Raw genomic sequence first — 23,236 nt, forward strand, 5'->3', positions numbered from 1 at the left:
ATTTTCCATATTTTACTTTTGTTTTAAATACTTTATTATTTAATTATTTCTCTAATTTAAATAAAAATTTTGTTCTCATTTTTATATTTAAACATTTTTAATTTAAAAATTTTATTTTTCAAAATAAAAAAATTAAAATCATCTCCCATATATGAAAATTTGGTTAATAACAATCGATTATTAATTAATTTTGCGATTGGTTAAATAAAATTCGATTCAGAGGAAATTCAGTACTATTTTTAGTAAATATTTGTGCGCGTTCTCTTGAAGAAAATTGTAGGAAAAATTATTTTTTTTTTTTATTTTCCTTTTTTTTTTTAAAAGAAGTTTTTCAAGAAAGAAAACCACAGGCGCCACATTATCGTTGCACGGTCATGATTGTATGTGTTTGTACTAACACGTGGACATTTGACTGGCTGGTTGGTTGGCTTTACCTGTTAACATTCAGCTTGTAGCATGGCGCGGTATCGCGTACTACCCAGTAGGTAGTGCATATTAGACGGTGCACGGACTCAAATGCGAGCATTCGCCGGCGAGCGCTCAGCGCGAGTAGTACAAATTGTATATGTATGTGCTTAGCAGTCGCCGCTTTTCCTCAATATAAATAACATTTAACCGGCATCACTTTATTAATCAAGGAATTTCCGTGAAAAATCGCTCAAATAATAATTTTTTTTTCTCATTCGTCAAGTGAAAATCCTCAAATATTTTTCCCTTTTGGATATTTAATAAATTTTCGTTCTAAGTGAAATTCATGAGAATTTAGTGTGTGCCCATATATCGCAAAAAAAACGGTGATCTTATAAACGAGCTTCTCATACAAAATAAATTTGAGAAAGAGTCTTGAGGTAAGGTTCAAAATTTGAACTCTGCCCTTGATGTAACAAGTCCTCCTTTTCTTTTTTTAGATTGCAAATTTAATTGTGTATTAATTTGCATATATAGCTATTAATCAACTTTTTTTTTTTTTTAGATCAAATTGATAATTGGAATGTAATGCAAAAATTTGCATAAATACATTAAACAAAGCAATGATTGAATGCTAATTAAATTAAAATGAATCATGTACCAACAATGATAATTGATAATTAAATTTAATCCCTGTTTTTTTTTTATCCTTGGAGAGTTCAATTCTATGTGTCGCAAGTTATAAGGAAATGCTGACAATATTATAATGTTGTGTGTACATTTTTGTAATTCTCCTCAAATAAAATTCAATATTGATATTATTTTCGGTGAGATGTATATATATGTGGAATTTTTCTTGCAACGAATGATGAGCGCCGCGTAATTGTTTTTTTATGGTTCTTGGTATTTTCAGACGAGGAAAATGTAAAAAAAAACAGATCGATTTATTCAATGTGAGCATTAAAAAAAAAAGAGTGAAAAAATTTTTTTTCTTAAATTTAATTTGAAAATTGAAAATTTTTTAATAGTAAATGAAATTTCTTTTCTTGATCTAAAAAAGAAAGAATATACGCACCTGAATCATCAAAAATTCAGGGTGCATCATTAATCTTATCTTAAAAGAATGTTAATAAATACTTCCTTCTTGATAAATGTAATTAATTCAATTGGATAGTACCTTGTAACGAATTCTATTTATGTGCACTAAAGTTTATCGCAAATTTACATCTACTGAATTTCCTCTATATCGTTTCCTATAATCTGATATTATTATCATATATTGAAAATTTCACGCAATTTAAATTAAGAAAGTCTTTTTCTTTTTGTTATTAGAAATTTTATTTTAGAAATCGTTAATTAAAAAAAAAAATTTAACAGTTTTTATACGGAAAATTTGTTCTTGATTTAAAAAGTTAATTATTTCTCAAATCTATATTTCCGGAAAATTATGATGATAATAATATAATAAATATTTACTTCACGTGTATAAAAAAAAACCTTCGTCTGAAAAGGCCAAATTACTAGGATTTCGGGATTAATATGATGATAATATAAAACTGACATAATATTATCAACTGATAAAAATTCGTTTTTTTTTTTGGTAGTAAATGCTCTTTAAAAATGTAATTTATCTAATTAACAGATAATTACGTTTACATTGCTCGTTTTACAAAATTCTACCGAGTAGAGACTGTTTATGAATTCAATGATTAGGTGATAAAAATTAATTCGAAGGGGCAATTTTATTTAAAAAAAAAAAAAAAAACGAGTTCGAATATTTCAAAAATTATCGAAACAAGATTAAATTTTTTTTATATAAAAATATGCAAAAAATAAATAAAAATAAATAAATAAACCCATTAATAAATAAATAAAATAAAAATATTATTTTGTATTGAAAAGAAATTTCTTTCGATAGATTAATTTTTTTTTGTCTCTATTTATACATGAATATCACGTGGCTTTTCCCATATGCAACGAGTGTCAAAAGCAATAGATCATATATGCGTGAATGAGGAAGTACCATTCAAAAGATCTGCGCATATATTTATAAACGTGAATGATAAATGACTAGTCATTGTTATCAGTTTGTGATCAGTTTTTAACGTGGGTTGTGCAAGTGTTACGTGTCTCCTATCACCAAACAATATAGAAAATCGTGGATCACGATTAGTTCAGAAGCTCAATATATATATATATACTCCAGTTGTTGAACCTGCTTAATCTTTTTAAACATAATTTTTATTTTTTGATCTTGCCATATACTTGACCTGATTAATCTCACGCCTTAATCTCCCCTAATCCAGTTGCTTAATCATTTTAGTTTCAAATCACTCAAACAAATCCCTCGCGCGAAAACAGTAGTTTGCAATGTTTTATATCTATAATTTAATTCCAAATTTTTTAACCGGTAATTTTTCTTTCAATACTTTCGGTAATAAAAAAATTTTTAAAAAAAACTGATTTTATTGATTACAAGAAACTCCAATTAGTTAATTAGAATAATTACTAATAATAAAACAATTACACAAATCATTGTATAAATTATTTATAGGAAATAATTAATTCAATTGTTTTGGATTAATTTATCAAATAATTAATTAATAATTTAATTATTATTAATTAATTATTATAATAACTAAATTTATTATAAATCCTTAAATTATTAATTTATCTTGTAATTTGTTCGTTAATTCGGCAAATTCGAATTTTTCTTTCTTTTTAGTTTTGGTACCTTTAATTTTTTTTATCGTTTTGTTTAAAAAAAAAAAAAAATTCTGGTAATTTTTTGCATCCTATATTATTTTTAATGACTTAATGAATGAAGAAAAAAAATTTTTTTTTCTGTCTAAATTGCAGAATTGTCAAGTCCCACGTGTCGAGACGCATCTCTCGCGACCACTACTACCACCACCACCATCGATACTGTCATCATCGTGAAGTTACTTACTCCCGGATAAGTCCCGAGGACGCAGAGAAAGTGAAGTGATCGGCCAAAGAGAGAACTGGAAGCGTAGTCGAGAGCTAAGTGGCGCCTCGGCACTTTGAGTGGTTGCTCTTGTGCCTTCATTACGCGAATTCCTGCGGCTATCTTCGCGACCCTCGACAAAGCATTATTCTGCAAAAAAAAAACAATAATAACCAGCAAATTTTTCAATTGCACAAAAAATTTAAAATGAAAAAAAGGACCAATTTTTCAAATTAAAATTTAAAAGCAAAAAAAAATTATTTAAAAATCTCATTTAATGATAACCGCAAAATGTTTGATAAATGAGAAAAAAAAAATGAATAAAGGAAGTTGTGGCTGGTAATTTAGCTGGTAAAACGTTCCATTTTGCAAAAGAATAATTACAAAGCGGTACAAAGATATCGCGCATATTTTGAAATCCGCGGAAAAGTGCGTGTGCCACTTGTTTACACGCAAAAAGGAAACAAAAAAAAAAAAAAAAAAAGAAAATTTACGCGTCCAGGTAATCTCAAGAGTGAATAAATTTTTGCGGTGGACCGCGAAAGAGAGAGAGAGAGAGAGAAAGAAAAAAAAAAGTTTCTGCGAAGTTGCGGGCAAAACGACAACGACAACCAAAGGTAAAAGGGAATCCGATCCCGAGTTAGATGCAAATCAGTGACAGTTGGCGCGTATTGTCGTGTTTGTAAACACTTTTATCAAAGCACAAATCTTCAAGTGAACATAAGACTCGCCTTTACCCCTCCCCCCTCCCCTTCTTTATCATTTGAAGTGGGTCAGTGTCCTCCTCTTTATACATATATAGATACAAAAGAGAGAAAGACCGCATTGTGCTTTAAAAAAAAAAAAAAATGTGAGTGAGAATCGCGCAATATTAACCATTTTTTTTTTGAGAAGAGAGAAAAAATAAAGAAGAGAAAAGTGATAAAAAAAAAAAGTGGGAGATCATCATTCAAGATATAAATGTATAATGTATCCATGTGCTTCAAATGACACCTAACATTTCGCCCTGCCAGCTGATGACAAACGTCAACAGGATAAGGGTGGTCGTCCTCGGCGGCCCCAGAGTCGGCAAATCTGGTGAGTTTCCCCCCCCCCTCTTTTTTTTCTCGTAAAAAATTCTTCTTTTTAATTTTCAGTATTTAGCATAATATTATTTTATCGAAAATTATTTTATTTCGAAGAAAAAAAAATAAATGATTTTTAAAATTTTCCTTTAAGAAAAAATTGGATTTTCTTATTTCTCTTTGGAAAAAAATTTATTTGATTACAAATTATATAATAATTATTACCACCATCATTTTTTGTATGTCCCGATACATGCGCCCCTCCTGACCCTTCTTCAGAGAACTTTCGGTCATTTTCACCTGAAGAGCGGAAATTTGGTACATTATTATTTTACGTCCGATGAATATTTATTAAATGAAAATATTTAAACTACTTCTTACAGTAAAATTTTTTTAAATTGATTTTTATTCTCAAAAATAGAAGGTGAAAAAGTGAAACTATTCGACAGTAGTAATGTCCTGTTTTAGTAAGACGCAACTTCAAATAAGAACTAATTTCAGCAATAAACTATTTTGTTAATAACGTTAGCCGGATCATTAATAATACAAAGTTAACTTTCAGTTATTTTGCAAAAAAAAACTAAAAACAGTATAAATACTATAAAAACATTAAAATCTCGCTTCAATTATATATATAGTATATATGTAATCTCATCCTGAGATGAGAAATCGTAATAAAGTTTCTTTATTTCTTTTTTTTTTTTTTTTTGCGGTAAATTACAATTTAATTGAAGAAATCGAAAAACTGATTTCCAAGTGCAATTTCCAGAAAAACGGGATCATGCATTTTATTTTAATATAATCTAAATAATAATTATTTTTTCTATAATTATAATATAAAGTGCGCACTCGATTTTATTAAAACTGTTTCTTTTTTTTTAATTTCGTGTATTATTAATGTCTTTTAAAAATGTTTATTGTCTTTTAAAATAAATATTTTCACGCCAAATTATATATAGATATTAAAAAGGCAGATATTGTTGTCAAACAGATGCACTTAATCATGAGAAACATTATCTGAGAATATTTTTTACTCGAAAATTTTTTTAAGTTTTTACAAAAACTCAGTAATTAATTAATATGAATTTTTTAAATATGATACTGAAAATAAATTTACTAGATTCAAATAATTTACTTGACTATTATCAAATAATTATTAATTAGGTCAATTATACAATTATTTAATTTTGGTTTCAATTGAAATTAAATATTATTAAATTAATTGGCACTAATAATTAATATTTTATTTTAGTTAGTAATAAACGATAATAGAAACTAAATAAAATTGTAATAAAAAAATAGATAAATATTATATTATTTGTCATATACAAATTAAAAAAAACAATATAGTTCCTATAGAAAAGTAATCTATATTTAAATTATAATACAGTCACTTGTTCTTTTTTCGATTCTAATTTTTCATTATATCCATTGTTATTATTGTTTTGTAAACAATGATAGTGTATATCATTATGAAAAGGAATTTCTTTTATATTGAATATAGAATCACAATATTTGATTATAATTTTATTGACTTTTCATGCCTTTTTAATAAATTAACTTTTTTATTTTCAAAGAATGAATAAAAAAAAAAAAAAAACCAAAGACGAACAATCATATCGTTTTTATATATTTTTTTTGCATTTTAAACTTTAATGGAGATTAGATCACGCAAAATGAGTGTTTAAAAATATAATTTCTCAGAATTACCTCATTAAAATTACCTTTAAACAATGGTTTTGATAAGAGACTTTATTTTTTTAATTAAAAACAAAAGAACTGTATAAAATATATTAAAAATACATTTTCTTCTTTTTTTTAATAATCTAACTCTGTAGATTAAAAATCATCTTACTAATTAATTTTCCAGATATGTTAGCGATTAAAATCATAAATCACAGAGGAATCTACTCTGGAAGTCTTTTTCTTAAATTTCTAATTTTTTTTTTTCTAAAAAGTTAATCACAACATTCTATCAGTAGTAAATAAATTTTAAACTAATTGTGTGCACTGGAGATACTGAAATGTTTGTTTTAATTAAACTGAATTGAAAATATTTTCTGAATTAAGTAAAATTTAAATAAAAATTTCTAAAATAATTTTTTTTAATTAATAAAGACACATCAAATTATAGCAATTAAATATAATTTGATATAATTTTTAAATTACTTAATTATCAAAATATTTGTTATTAATTATATAATGAATTATTATTTCTTGGCATTTTTATTAATGCAGAAATGATATCAAACGAACCGACATAGTCCTGCGCGAGTTCATTATTCATTCGCGGTTCTCCTTATTTGAATTCCTCGCTCGTAAGGGAGGATCCAGATAAAGATAAACCCTCGTTAATAACAATTTTTATTTCTTACTCAATGAAGCATTACTCACATATATATATACAAATTTAAAATTTCCATTGTTGTTTAAATCTTGCTTATAAATAAACATTAAGATATTCTTATTTCAATTTGTCTAAAAAAAATCTTTAATTATATAATTATAATTTTAAAAAAAAAATAATTTTCCCTTAAACATTTTTATTTAAAAATATTTAAAAATTTTTAAAAATTCTTTTTAACAAACAAATTATAGCGAGAAAATCTCACTCACGTAGTTAAGTTAATTTTACTTGATGTACTTCAAGTTTTACTTGCTTTTATATTTTAATTTGACACAACTTTCTAAAATTGATTACCAAGATTGTAAAATTTTGCTAATTATGTAATTTATTAGCTTTTTTTTTTGCTTTAATTTTTAAAAAATTCAAATTTTACATTTTGAAAATGTACAGGAAAAATTACGTGAAAGCTTTCACAAATAAATATTTTTCTTGAATCAAATAATTTTTAGTTGAATTAAATAAAGTGTATTTGAACCAATAATTTCTGTATTTGAAACAAATACCATCTCAAATTTATTTGGTTTAAGTAAATATTTATTTGATAATAGTCAAGTAAGCGATTATTTGAGTCAAATAAATTTTTTTTTCAGTTTAGTAAAAGTTTTAATGGTTTCAGTAAAAATGCTTATAATATTTCAATCGTTATAGCATTTAATTAGTCCAATTTGTCTATAATATTAATATGATAATTAATTATCCCATCTTTCATTTGCGATTCATTTAATCCTCTCTGATTAAAAATGATTCGCGAGAAAATTATAATATCACACTATATAAATATTATAAAATATTGATGTGTTCTATGAGCGCGAGATACTTTAGGGAATAAATTTCGCGATTAAACCATATATATATATATTGAAAGTTGTTTTATATAACTATATAAAAGAGGGGACGAAATGTTGGGAGAGAATCCGTAAAAGTCGTGAGATCTCGTGTTCTACTAGCTATAATAAGGATAAGGACGGTTCGAGGACGTTATCGGATACCACGGACGGCTGGTGAGGTTCTTTCGCTGGTCCACGAAATCCTGAGAAGCTGGTGTATACAAAGATGTGGACATCCGATATACGCGAACGAGATGGTGTACTGAGAAAAGTAAAATAAAAAAAAAAAAAAACAAAAAAAAAACAAATAAATAAAAAAAAAAAACGTGTACTTACGTGTACATATAGGCTTTCGTTAAAACGTCCACGTGGATTCCAAGTTTACGCATTCACATTAGTTCTCCTTTTATCTCCATGTGGTGTGTGCGCTTTTTCGACACGCTTATAAAACCCCCCTTCAACAGTAGCCGCCGCGCATATCCACCAGGATAATTCTTATGTCTCGTTAAAATAGATCCCAGGAGCTCGGCTCTTTTATATATAAGCTCCTTCTGAAATCAAACAATTTACCGCATTTCATTTTTTACCGAAATTTCTCGATTGGAATTTATAAATCCCTTATTTTATTATAATTCTCTATAATAAAAAAATTATTTTCAAATAATTAGTTATTAAATAAATATTTACGTGAATCGAATAATTTTTATTTGAATTAAATAAATTTTATTTGAACCAATAATTTTTGTATTTGAGATACAATTGATCTGTAAATCAATTGAGATTGATAATTATTATCTAATACAAATACTTATTTGATAATAATGCAAACCAAAATCTGTTGATCCAATTAAAGTGCGCTTATAATTTTAAAAATATATATTCATTTGTCGCAAAGAAAAAATATTTACCTATTGAACAATAATAATTGTGCAATTAAAATATTAATTTATTTTAAATTTACGATTATTTTTATTTTATAAAGCTCAAAGACAATGTAGGTTTATTTATTAATGATTCCATCCAATCTCATCAAGTCTACATCGCGATGTAGCAATTGCGTAATTACTTAATTGTTCGTATATACTATATACAGTATACCTGGAGAAGATGAGTCGGTTTCACAGAAGAATCTCTTACACAATTATTTAAAAAAAAAAACAATTTTGTAATAATTTCAAGTCCATTTTATCTCCATGTGATGCAAAAATTTAAAGTATCAGAATAAAAATTATCTGTCAATAAAATTATTAAATATTTTACTCGCATTACTTTTGACAATATTAAAAATTTCTTCATTTATTCGAAAAAATTCATAATTATCAAAAAAAATTGATTTCTCCAATACCAGTGTAGAAATTTTGTCAGGGCCCAGATCGGGGCCGGATCAGGCTGCCCTATTAGGGAACGAAACGCCGCGCCTGATGTGGCCCTGATTAGAAATAAAATTACATATAATAAGCAATTGAAAAGTCAACATATTAAAGGTTTAGGTTTATTTCCTGTTTGAAACTCGTTGATATTAAACTTTCGACTTTTGAACAGAGAACCCTCTGCTCATGGTGTCAGGTAACATGACACATTTTTTTTTTTTTTTTTTTTCTTTAAATTTTAATCCCGTCTTCCGGAATCCTTTCTTTGTTAGCAAAGTGTTTCAACAGGTTTTTCTTAAAAGTTAACGAACCAAACCTGTTGGACACTTTGCCCAAGCAAACCATGTCTGGAAATCAGTCAAGGAAACAAGAGTGATAATTAAATGCTGTACACAATTACACGTTCATTATACCAAAGGCGAATAAAAATGCGAAAATTATTTTTCATTAACACCAAAGAACGTGCGTGCGCGTGAAAATGATTTAAAAATAGCATTCTTATAAAATCACATTTTATAATTATACACCTTTTCTTATTTAATTTAATAATGATCTTAATTAAAATTTTTAAAAAAATTAATTTTAAAAAATGTCTTTTTATAATTCTTATTATATACGATAGTAGAAAGCAGCAATAAATGACTTTCAACAATAAACGAAAGTTTTATCATTGATAATTATCAAAATGTTGCTTTTATATACATATATATGAATCATATAAAGAAAAATATTAAACAAAAAATTGTAATGATTATTTTTGCTAATTACTCTATCGAGAAAATGGGTCATTAGGTGCCTATACATCCCATGGATGTCGATAGCGTGTTCCCCTTTTCCTTCCATAGAACATAACGGACTAATCGATACTGTTATCGATACGAAATGGACAACACGTTTTCCTTTCCGTTTATAGATTTGTTCGTCGGCAATACTAAAAACTTTTTAACGACGTCCTGTGTCGACAATTTCACAGCGCATGATATAATATTTCATTGAGAAAAACTTCTCCTTTCACCATAATCGACATCATTCAATCCAACATTGAAATATTGTTCATAAACAAAAATTTTAATTGATCCCTGATTAATTTATTGAATAGAAAAGAAAAAGTAGCATGAAAAATTAGTTTCATATTATTTTTATTAATTAAATTTATGATTCTATGTGTGAGAAAAAATATACTTTAATCGGAGTTTTATGCAAAGCCTCGTTGTGTGCGAAGGTGGTTAGGTGGGTAGGTTATCGACTTACGAGCATTGGGGTCTTGGGTTCGATTCCCGGTGGTTACAATTTTTTCTTCGTTAGATATACATAGGCGTTAGGGATTTTAATTAAAAATTCGAAATAGGATAGAACAATTGAAATTATAATAAATATAATTTATTAAATTCAATTAATTAAATCAATGGTAGTGGCAGATAATATCAAGGGTAGTTAATATCAATGGTAGTTATTGTCAATGGTAATTAATATCAATGGTAGTTAGTGTCAATGGTAACTAATATCAATGGTAATTAATATCAATGATAGTTAGTGTCAATGGTAACTAATATCAATGGTAATTAATATCAATGGTAATTAATATCAATGGTAGTTATTGTCAATGGTAGTTAATATCAATGGTAGTTAGTGTCAATGGTAACTAATATCAATGGTAATTAATATCAATGGTAATTAATATCAATGGTAGTTAGTGTTAATGGTAACTAATATCAATGGTAATTAATATCAATGGTAATTAATATCAATGGTAGTTATTGTCAATGGTAGTTAATATCAATGGTAGTTAGTGTCAATGGTAATTAATATCAATGGTAATTAATATCAATGGTAGTTAGTGTTAATGGTAACTAATATCAATGATAATTAATATCAATGGTAGTTAGTGTCAATGGTAACTAATATCAATGGTAGTTAGTGTCAATGGTAGTTACAATCAAGGGTAATTAAAATTATATAAGTTATCCGTGATAACTCTTCTTCGAAATTTTGTATAATTGTTAGAAAACAGATATGCATTTCCTCGCAATTTGAATACTTATCAAAATTTTTCTCTGAAATCATTTCCATAGTAACTCTCAATACATTTGCATTATCTATATGTATCTCTTTTTTTCCCCTTCTGTGAGAAACGTGCCTTGATAGAAAATTTCTTGAACGCCTTGAGACGAATAATTTATACGTTGACGTTACAAGTCAATTTACGACTTTGGTTATTCTTCTATTTTTCGCGTCTTTCGCGATTGGCGCCATTAATAATCAGTAGGCAGTGAGTAAGTAAGAATTTTTCACTATCACGCCTGCCCATCATCGCCTAGGGACTACTATATATATATATACTCTCTCAAAGAACCGGCGTAACTGTTAGGGGAAAAGATGAGTATCGATTGCACTTGATAAAGTCTCACAAAAAAGGATTAGATTAGGTCACATTAAGTCTAAGGAAGATCATAAAAATACGATAAACAGTTGGAAAAAAAGAGATAGATCTTAAATCTCCCTCTTTGAGAGAGATACAGATAATTGAAGGTTTTAAAACTGAATTAATATTAGTGATAATATAAAAATCACAAGGGTTTAAACCATCCCTTTTTTGGATCCATTTTCGACTTTTTTTAATACGTTCAAGTGCGTGTATTATTACAATTATATATAATTTTTATATAATTTAATTTCTATATTTATATAATAATATAATATAATTTTTATATTTATAATTTAATATATTATATTTTATCAAGAAATATAACTATAATATGTTTTAAAAAAAATACAAACTTTGTTGCATTCAATCTTTATCGTGACAGTAAAATTTAATTGACTTGATGTAACTTTCACTGATGCGAATGTACTATATATGAATAGAATATTAACGATTTCCTTGACTAGATATTACAAATTTAATTTTTTTTTTCCATCAATTATTATATCTGCAAATGGATAACACCTTCAAACATAATTATCATTGATTAACAAATGAATATACGTTTAAATGGATGAATTTGATGATTTACATTAAGTGATTAAAAAATTATTATAGCTGTCTGCTCATAATCGAAAATCCATTAATCATCATTTTTCCTGCAAGTAGAGGAAAAACTTGACAACATAATTTCAGATTTTTTTTCCTATTCTTCCACTTTTACTTTTTTTTCAAACAGTAGCTTTCTTAATTTTCATTCTAATATTTATATAATATATTTAATTTTTTAAAGATGTGTTTTTTAAAACTTATTTTTACAAATTTGTTATCAGGTTTATATTAGGTAAATTTTATTCAATATATAAAGTAATGTGTATATGATTTGATTTTCATAAACAAGTAAAATTATTGAATGTAGGTTGAAAATTTTTATTGATTGGCATTCCTCTGCTTTTATAGTCTCGAACATTAACTGAATGGTGATAAATTCCCAAATCCCATTAAAATCTTCAAGTTGAAAACGAAATATAAATGGTAAATTACCATTTTGCTAAGTATGTCTCTTCCTCGTATATCTGTTTGAAATATAACACAGTAAAGCTGAGTAATAGTAAAAGAATGTGAATTTGCTGGTGATATTATGGTAACACAGAGGTATCATGCTTGAAGGATCAGGTTATAAATTCCTTGTTAGCTCATATTCCTTTGCATTGAAAATGTATGATTTCGCTTACGAGAGAATCTGAACTTTCGATCCTCTGTTATAAAGAATAGTTTAAATCTATTCTTCATGTGACATATAAAAGTCAATGACTTCAAAAAAAAAAAAAATAGTTTTTCACATATTTCTCATACTACAAATTCTTTTCATATTTTTGTAATACGAAAACTTTTTTTTTTTTTGATTTTATTTCGTTTTTATTAGAATTTATTTTCTCGAAAAAAATTCTATCTTCAACTTGTTGGAATCTAAAGTCACAGAAATAGTATAGTAATAATAATGAAGAAAAAGTATGCGAGAATTTTTAAAATGTGCGAATATACAAGTTTTTGGTTTTTTTTTTTTTTTTTTTTTGTTATTTACTCGAAAGATTACATTGAGGCATTTTTGTATATAAATATCTTTCAATGTTAATAATTTTTTTACGAATTTCAATGCGACAAAGTATATAGAAAATTCAAATGCCAACATGATAGTGTCGAGTACGTTGTGTATATTTTTGCTTTTTCAAGCGGAAGGCCAACATGACACTCGATATGCAGAGAGAGAGAGAGAGAGAGGAGAGAGAGAATAAGCGAGCATTGCGTGGCGCGCTTCATAAATTTCTCGATACTTGGCGAACTTATAGTCAGAAAGGTATAGTGTCGCACCAACCGATGTTATTCGCATCGAACCTCTGAGACTTATTAACTACACACAGTACAGTCGTCCAGGGATTATGTTCTGTTCATAAATTTGTCTGCAAGTCTCATTCAAAAAACTATATAGCTTCGCAAAAAAAATACACATTTACTCCCGGTGTGTCTTATTTAGAATGCTATGTATTGGCAATCAGAGAAATAAAGATTTAACAAAAAAAGATTTCGAAAAAAATTTTGTTTGCTGAATTTTTTTATTTTAAAAAACAAATAATTGTTCAAATTTGTTTTTTCAAATCTCTCAGTTATAAGAATCCAGGTAACTGGATTTAATAACAACGTACACAGAAAATTAAAAGGCATTAAAATAAGCTGCAACGCTTATTATTTTAATCCAATTTTGCTTATTTTAATAACAAAATGGATTAAAATAAGCAAAATTGTATTAAAATAATAAGCGTTGCAGCTTATTTTAATGCCTTTTAATTTTCTGTGAATGCATTTTTCTATCGACAATAATTGTAGTAGGTCCGTGGTTAGGTGGCTATGTTATCGACTTGCGAGCCTTAGGGTCGTGCGTTCAATTCCCGGCGCCTAAGATTTTTTCTCCTTTTATTATACAAGGGTTATGATAAATATAATTCATAGTAGTTTTCAATAATAGCATTTATAATCAATGGTAATTAATATTAATGGTATTGATAATCAAAGGTAATTAAAATTATAAAAGTTATCCCTGATTAAAGTTACAATTAATAGCAGTTGTATAATTAATGATAATTATAATTCTTAGTTATAGAAGGCAATTTTCGACTAAAGAAATTATAATCAAACTATCTGAATTATATAATTGTAGTTTCAATCAACAATAGCTTCGTAAAAAAATATTTAAAAAAAAAATGTTTTATATGGTTCTTACAAAAAGGCGCATATCTAAAATTCCATTTCATTTTGAATTGGATTTTTTTTTCAAACTTAAGAATAGACGTTAAACAATCGGATTTGAAAATAAAGGATTGTATAATACACACCTTCTTTAAATCGACAATTGTCTCGACTTCCAACAAACAAGATTATCTAAACAAAAAAAAAAAAAAAAACAAAAAAAAAATGGGAAATAATGACAGAGGGCGGTTAGAATTATTGCTGGTCATAATAATTGCAGAACTTTGCGCGCTCTTTATCGATAAATAGAATAAGAAAAGGTGTTTCTCGTCTCATTTGCATTTATTCAATATATATCTAGTCATTTTGTAACCGAGTGAAATTTAAAAATTTTCAAATTTATCGAGTTTTGAAACTATAGCGATTTTTTTTTTCTGGGAAAAAAAAGAGAATTATTATTCCTTTTTTGATTTATCTCTGGGATATATCGACCCACTTAATTCAAGAGTATTGGAATTCTATGTATTATTTTTGCATATTAATCATATCGTGGTAGGAATTTATAGTATGATAAATATCCATATCTCAAATATATTCGACACTGATTACAAATATTTGATAAATGAAAATATTTTCTTTTTTAGAAAATTTATAATATTATATAATTTTCTTTTTTTATATATTTTTTTTTATATATTTTTTTTTATATATTTTGCCAAATTTAATATACTGTATCTCCTTTCTTTTAAATCGCGCGTGGGTCAAAGACTTTTGTTACATTGCCTTCGAGCAATCATCGTCAGAAAAAAAAGGACTTTACTTTGGCACTTGAGTTTATTGCGCTCTTCCTATAGTTGTTGTGGTAATCGGATCAAGACGCTATTTTTGAGGTGTTAGGTTGTTACGGTGTGTAATTACGATTCGATGAAGGACCACGAGAAGTAATCTTCTTCTTATTCTTCTTTGCAAAGAGCAAGCAAAATTGTAGGGTATTCTTATATTCAAAGAACCAAATCGTTTTTAACAATCTACAAACACGTGTATGTGTATCCCTTTGATTCTTTTAATCATTTTTTTTTTTTATTTTTTTTTTTTATAAACTAATTTAAAATTATTTTTAAAATTATTTTTTAAAATATTTTTAAAATGATATCTAAACATAGAATTTAAAAATTCTACAATCTGCTTATCATCAATTGCATTTATTGCAAATAATTTATTCTGTTTTGCATTCATGACTTTCAACTTTCGACTATATCGGTATAGACGTAAAAATTTTTTCTCGTCTTTTCAGGTGTGAAATACCCCAACTCTCACTGGTGATATTCAAAAAAAAAAAAAAATTATCTTTCATCACGTATAGACATCCAACTATAAATTTTCTTCCGCTACATTAATTGCTAATTTAGAAACACACTATTAGAATTATTGAAGCTATTAAATTATTATTATTGAGACCCTTAGAAAATTACTTAATAAAATGTCACAATTAATAAGAATATATATAGAGAGATTCGAAGATAATTGCATTAGATAAGTCTCTAGTACGATGATTTATATTACATATGCGCATGGAAATCATTTTATATAGATGCACTTTGATCGAGGAATGTGGAAAGTAATGTGGATTAATTTAACCTGGATTTACTGGTTTCATATGTCAATTTAAATTTAAATTCAAGAAAAAATTTTCTTTTTTTTTTTTTAATTAATTACAAAAAACAATGATTTTACCTTAATTTATGATCTAATCATATGGCTTTTATTTCAAAAATTGCTATCGAAATAAAGTGCCCTTGTAATGAGGTGTTTGAAATTAATACACTTATTATTATGTTTATGAACTTACTTTCTAATGACTGTGACCACCTGTCAAATTGATTGATGTCAATTAGAGTATTAGAGAGGAAAATCATGTTAATTATTCTCACTCTTTCTCTTATGTATTTTTTTCCATATATGTTTATATAATTAATTTTTTTATGTAATAAATAATAGTATTAGTGTAAACTACTAATTTTTAGTCATCACTAAAATTTCAGTAAAAAAAAAATACTGAATCAAATAGTAATATTTAGTATTAGTAATAATTAATAATTAATAATTAATAATTAGTAATAATTCTCACTAATTTAAAAGAGAGTAAAATATTTATATGTTTATTAAGAGTATGTGCTGACAGGTGTTTGAGAATTATTCTTCACCAAGTTAGGTCAATACTCGACAAGATTTTCAGGGTCGGGTCGTAGCGTATTACAAGACCATCGACCGACCGCGTTATATACGCTTTTGTGCAATTATTTTTTATTGGTTCACTCAATCATTATCACACACGCACACACACACACATACGAACGTGTGCAACCAACTTTATATTACACTTCATTCTTTCATCGTAATTGCCTTTGTATCATTTTAAATTCCCAAACAAAAATTCTTCATCATTATGAAATTTGTCGACAACCGAGGGACAAAAGAATTTCCAATTATGGAATAATTTAAGTCTTATTTAAGCAATTGTAAATGCATTCAAAATTAATATAAAAAATTCTACAAATATTGCAAAAATCAGTAAATAGAAAAAATATTTTTTAATAAATTAATATTTTTATAAAATAAAAATATTTTTTTATGTTACAGCCGTCGTAGTGCGATATTTGACGAGACGTTATATCGGCGAATACAGCTCAACCAGTGGTGAGTAAATTTTTTTGCAATTTCTTTAAAAAATTTTCCTGCAAAGAATGTCAAAAGATTCTAAGATTGGAAAGATAAAAAAAAAACGAAATGTATATCATTAAGAAATGTATGTAAGGAATTTGAAACGTTTCTGGAGAAAAATGCATAACTTTTTTTTATTGATTGTGATCGAGTAGGTTATATCTTTTAAATGTTTCGTCTAGTACTTAAACTATTCTTAAACAACTTTCAAGTATATTGCGGCAAAAGCATTTTTTTTCGCATTTATTTTTTTTTTTTTGCTTATATGGGATTCCACGGGAATTCCTCAGTGAAATTCCATATACTCTATTCACAAGTGAACGAAGGCATGTAAAATGAGCTTCGATGGAGTTACTTGCCGTAATAAAATATTTACCTCATATATACCCTATGAAAGATAGATAGATATCCTTTTTGAGATGAGAGTTTCCGCGCGCGTGTGAATCGATGCGCAGAAATAAGTAACTTTATTTTCATCGTAAGAGCAGTTGATCTAGTTTTTATGACACACGAGAAACACATACACACAGACAGAGTATCTTAATTACTTTATTATCCGCACATTAGTTTCTGTTACTTTTCCTTTCTCGTTAATATAATTTTCCCATATTTCATATGGATGGAGAAAAAAAAACAAAATTTTAACAATCAATAAAGTAATTTTCCACTCAATTTTAAATGTGGAAAATTATTTTTAAAATTTGTTAATTAGAAAAATATTTTCTATTTACTTAATTGAAACTACGCGAATAGGATGTTAAAGTATATTGACAATATAACGGAGTTGAAAAATCGGGTAACGATTTCCTCAATTGATTGCTAAATTCTCCGAAGACCGGTAGCTATCAACCATATAAATGAGACTCGTGTCTCCACGTGCTTCAGGTCCAGTTCTCTTTAAGGTCGAGCGAGCAATCACCAATGGTATAAATGTTAAAGAAATAAAGTCAAGTTAACATTCTCTGTTCGTTTCAAAATGAAATTAAAACTTTCATATGGAGAAAAAAGCGTTAATCCTTAATTCAAAAATTAACGATTCATATTCAAATTTCAAATATATAAAAATTCAATTAAAAATTTTTATTAGATGACAAATTTTATTAAATTATTCGTTTAAATTCTAACCGAGGATTTACAAACAAATTGGGGCCGATGAATTTTCTATATATATATAAAAATCAATAGTTAGAATTTTGTGTTTATATAGGAGTAAATTTTCATGATATTCAAGGCCAATATCAAAGTTCAAGCATTAGTTTGATTTATATGATTTTGAGAGATGATTGTCGTTGTTTCCAGACTTGTTTTCTAAAGCGTGTTTTAAACAGTGAATCAGAGGGCGGAGATTTAAACACTCGATATGAAATAGAGCCTCAGGGAGGGCCTTTAGAATGCAGATCTTTTTCTCTCTCCTTCTCTCATAATTCACAAGGGCTACCATGGCACAATAATTGCTACACGCCTGTGGATATTAAAATCTAAAAAAAAAAAAAAATCCAACTAGCTGAATCATAGATCCTCTTTCCCTTTCGTCGTAATCCGCTAAATACATATACCCTTCTAATATATAATAACAAAACTCGCGCGATAGGATTCTAAAACTTCCATTAAATACACAAGTCAATTAATTTTATTCTTTACGATCCTTTGATAGCTTCATGAATATAACTTGAAAATTGTTTTCTATACTCCTTTTGAAATTTATATTCTTTGGCAATTAATTTACAAGTCTCAACAATGTAGCCCAAAATTAATCAACAGCATTTAATTTTTAATAATTTCTCTTTTTTTTTCCTCTTTAAATAATTATTTATTATTATTTAAAAAAAAAATTCATTCAACTAATTTGAAAAACAAGGAAATCATTTAGACTTTCACCAATATAATTTAATACCTTTCGATATTATAAAAATTGATATATTAATAATATAAAAGACAATAAAAAGATATTTAAAGTGAGCAATGATTCGTGACATGGGAATAAATTCAACAACTGTTATAAATTTACTACATGTCGTATAAAAAGAACAAAGTTGGAATGCAAAACATAAGTACGGGATGTCCAAATTATATTATCCTTTTAAAAAGAAAAAAAAAATTGCTTTTATAACCCGAACACTCACCAGGGAAAATATGTTCAATATTTATATTTTAAATGACAAAAGCAGTTATATATATATATATATATATATATACACAGAAACAAAGAATTTACACAAGGAAAATAAAATTCAAGTTTCTTTTTTTTTTTTTAATTTTAAATTGCGAGACAATATTTTTCCCTATTAAAATGAAGGTATACGCAAATGTCTTATATCCGCAATTAATTCTTTAAAAATCACAGAAAGTAGTTTTGCATATAAATATATAAGTGAAATCTATTGAAACTTTCATAAATAATCCGAAAAACTATAAATGTGAAATAAAAGTCAAAAATAACGAAGTTTAATTATCTTGAATATCATGACAAACACAGTTAAATATGAGAATAGACACATGTGTCCCACTTTTGTATATTCTATTAATTGCATATTGTTTTTTTTTTTATTTATTTATTTTTTACCATTATTATTTTTATGGTTCAATTGGGATTTTTTAAATTTTCGACTTTTTCTAATTAAAATATTGGAAGATGAAAGTAAAACAGCATTTAGAGAGATTTTAAATTCATAGTGAGAAAAAAAATTATTATAAATTCAAATAATTTTTTTTTTTTTATTCTCAACAGATGAAAAATAGATTTATTTGAATTTTCTTACAATATTTCCAGTTCTTGAAAAAATTACAGAAGATGATAATTTATATATGTCGAGTTGTGAATCAAGAATAGCGGCAGGTGTATATAATTATTATCTGATTTATAACACGCGGATTTCCCTCGATACTTGGATGGGCAATTTTGACACCTTTTTGAACAAAACAAAAGCAAAGTTCGAGGGCATGAAATTGAAACAAGTCGATCTATAATGAGTACCTTAGAGTGTATATATACAACGTGTATAGAAAATGATCGATCGACTTGATTTCACCTATTGAAGGTATCTTGTCGGAAAAGCGATTTACTCGCCGATTAGATCAATCACCATTGAGAATTGACGCTATAATCACAAAGAATTATTTATTGACCGCGAATCGGTCACACATTAGGATATTGTGTATAGAGAAAGAGATAAAATATTGTAGACATTACAATAGTGCAATTGACCTAGATTATTCATATATAAAATTTGTGGGCGTTAATTTTATCAAACTTCCAACAATGAAAGTTTTCACGGATTCGTTATAATTTCACTGGAATTTTATTTTATCTATTATATACTTCTACTTTTACTATATATATATTTATAAACTATTAATAGTATCAAGCTAATATTTCTGATACTAGAAGCCATGTTATCTTCTTTTATTACTTGTAAGAGTACCTTTTCTTTACTCAATTTATATATATTTTTCTTCTTTCAATATAATTTTGAAACCCTTGCGGTGCAAAAAGATCTGATTTCACTGCGAAAAACCGGTTAATTCCAACTTACGGTAAAATCATCTGATACGAATAATGTAACCACAAAAACCGATAATTGTGTAAAGACGCTAATATAATGAAATCATTCTATATATCACCCAATATATCAATAAACACTTGACTTATTGGGAGAATATTGAAAAAAAAAATTTTTATTTCATTTAAATAATCGGTTACTTTAATCAAATAAATATTTTCTTGAATCAAATATAATTTTTTTTTTTCAATAATAAATAATTCCATAATACACTTTTTTAAAAATAAAATTCTTCTTTTTTGTCAATTCTAAACCAGAAAGTCCCCTTAATTTTTGCCATATTTTTTTTGCGTAAATATTATGGAAATTTATTTTCTAGCACACATATAGGAAAATTTATTTTCTTACGCATATTTTAAAAAATTTATAAAAACATTTATTTTTCAATATGTACATAAGATATTAAAATCTGACATAGTATTGAGTAAAACATTATTTGTGACTATCTTTATTAGACACATATTAAAGACCCCTTTGGTGCAGCATCGATTTACAAGGAAGTTAAGCAATTTCACTTTTCAATCAACATTCCTTATAATATTTTATTCTTGTTTATTAAAAGGCGTGGGAGAAGGAGTTTCTAACGCTATGTATATAATTCTATTCAAAGAAAATCCTAGTCACGTATATATAGCCTGCTAATTGAACGTCGTTTAAACCAAAACAGCTTACGATCTTGTCTGAATGCTGATACCTGACAAATGGACCTCGTTCGATGTAAATCCACCAGGGCAGGTCATTTACATCGTGATCGGACTTGCACCCGAGCTCTTATTAGCGTTCATTTAATCTGCTTATTGTACCTTGGCAAAGATACTCGCGTGATTGCCTTTCATTAGTACTATATATATACATATATATACTATATAAGTTCGCAGGATTAAACGAGTTTCTGAGGATGTATCATGGATCCAGATGATACTGTATTTTTGTTGATCGTTAAGTAAAAATGCCCTGGTTTTTGGGTTCAAGATTCGTTAGCGGAATTGAGGGCTGACTTCTTCGAGGTGCATCGTTAAAACGTAAAACCTTATTTACGTGGACCTCTTTCTGCCACCAAATAAACTTTCTTAATAGCCATGTAACCCATCCAACATTTTTATATTCCCTCGTGAAATCTGATATATCTTTTTAAACTGACTCCGCGTATTGAATTTTCACACAACAGAACAATAAAAATAAAATTAATAATTTCTTTTTAGATTTCATACCCCCGCAAAAGTTTTGCTTTTAATTCCGAAGAAAATTACTATTTTATAGTAATTCAATGAAATTTCACTAACTTAGCAAATAAAGAACCGTGCTGTAAATAATATCTAAATTATATTAAGAACGATTGGACCATTATAATATATGATATAAAATATAATGATATGTAATGAAAGTTAGTAAAGAAGGTTTTTTTTTATTTCTAGTTCATTAATAATCATAAACATATTATTTAGCATTAAAAATTTCTTTATAGGAGCACTAAGAAGCCAACAAATATCGTAATAGATCGAATTTTATCGCGTTCACTTGTTTCTTTTTTTTTTTGTCGCACGAAACATTAATGTGGCTTCATCATCATCTTTCACATACATATCCGATATGGAAACATGTTTTCATCATGGACATAATGCAATCAATATTTTAGTTGTCGTCGTCTATAGGTCAAGTGTGGTTTTCATGCGATCGTTTTGTATTGTACGCAGAGAGCAGTAAAACTTTCTCAACCGTAACGCAAACTAATGTATATAACGAGAGAGTCCTTATTTGCGCTTGTTCTTCTAGTTTCTGATCATGATATGAATTACGAGGTGTTTACGAGTTTATTTATATCGTTTTAGATGCTCCCGCTGCTTCTGATCATGATGGTTCATTTCCGCATTTTTTATTTTGAACCATATATATATATATATATATATATATATATATATATATATATATATATATATATATATATATATATATATATATATATATATATATATATATATATATATATATATATATATATATATATATATATATATATATCATAAAAAAGCTTTTTCTAACAAATTACCTGTGTCATGGAATTCAATCAAATGCTTCCTAAACAGTTCCTTAAAAAATAAGTTTCCCAAAAAAAACTTATAAAGGCATTTGTAAAATCAGAAGCACCAACTCAAATTCCAAAATTTTCGTTAGCACGTCTTGTCAATTTCTCGAAAAGTACACAGAAAAAAGCTGGTGTTATTTTTATTGCGGGTAATTTTCTCCAATGCTAAAACCTATAAGATTTAATCCAGATTTAGGGTAAAATTTGTTGCGTGTTATTTTAACACCAATTCTGGTGTTAAAATAACACTTTGTTTTTTTTGTGTAATTAAGGTTCTCATACGTTTTTTTTTATATAGGTAAATAGACCTCGAATTCATTAATAATACCCTTTTGATGTGATCGAATGCTAAAAATGGCAGTTAGAGGTAAACGATTCGTGATTGAAATGGTCTATTGCACCTGCTGAGTTGAATTTATCACTTGGATAAAAGCCTTTCGATAAGGCAGGACTCATTTTATATATCGATCTCTTGTTTATGAAAGTGATAATTTTCACTCACTGGAAGAAAATTATATTCATTTCTATATATATATATATATTCACGAATCTGAACGCATTTATTATAATCTTGTAATATATATGGAAATAACTTTTGCAAAATGAATTTTATTCAAGCATTGCAAATTCATATTTTTTCTGGATGCTGTGAGAAAATTTT

The 23,236-nt window shown here is 26.9% G+C and overlaps 1 protein-coding gene across 1 annotated transcript in view; it reads left to right on the top strand.

Moving 5' to 3' along the window:
- The first annotated feature begins 239 nt into the window (after nt 1-239).
- LOC127278834 (ras-related and estrogen-regulated growth inhibitor-like) overlaps nt 240-23,236 on the top strand; it is a 54,907-nt gene continuing 31,910 nt past the window's right edge. The window contains exons 1-3 of the mRNA XM_051300757.1: nt 240-848; nt 3,268-4,453; nt 16,852-16,908. Of these exons, the coding sequence (XP_051156714.1) occupies nt 4,363-4,453; nt 16,852-16,908 (148 nt within the window). The 5' untranslated portion in view covers nt 240-848; nt 3,268-4,362. The remainder of the gene's footprint in view (nt 849-3,267; nt 4,454-16,851; nt 16,909-23,236) is intronic.

The sequence above is a fragment of the Leptopilina boulardi genome, unplaced genomic scaffold (genome assembly GCF_019393585.1).
Source record: "Leptopilina boulardi isolate dan_hultmark-lab unplaced genomic scaffold, ZJU_Lbou_2.1 LbouV2_211, whole genome shotgun sequence".
Classification (NCBI taxonomy): Eukaryota; Metazoa; Arthropoda; class Insecta; order Hymenoptera; family Figitidae; genus Leptopilina; species Leptopilina boulardi.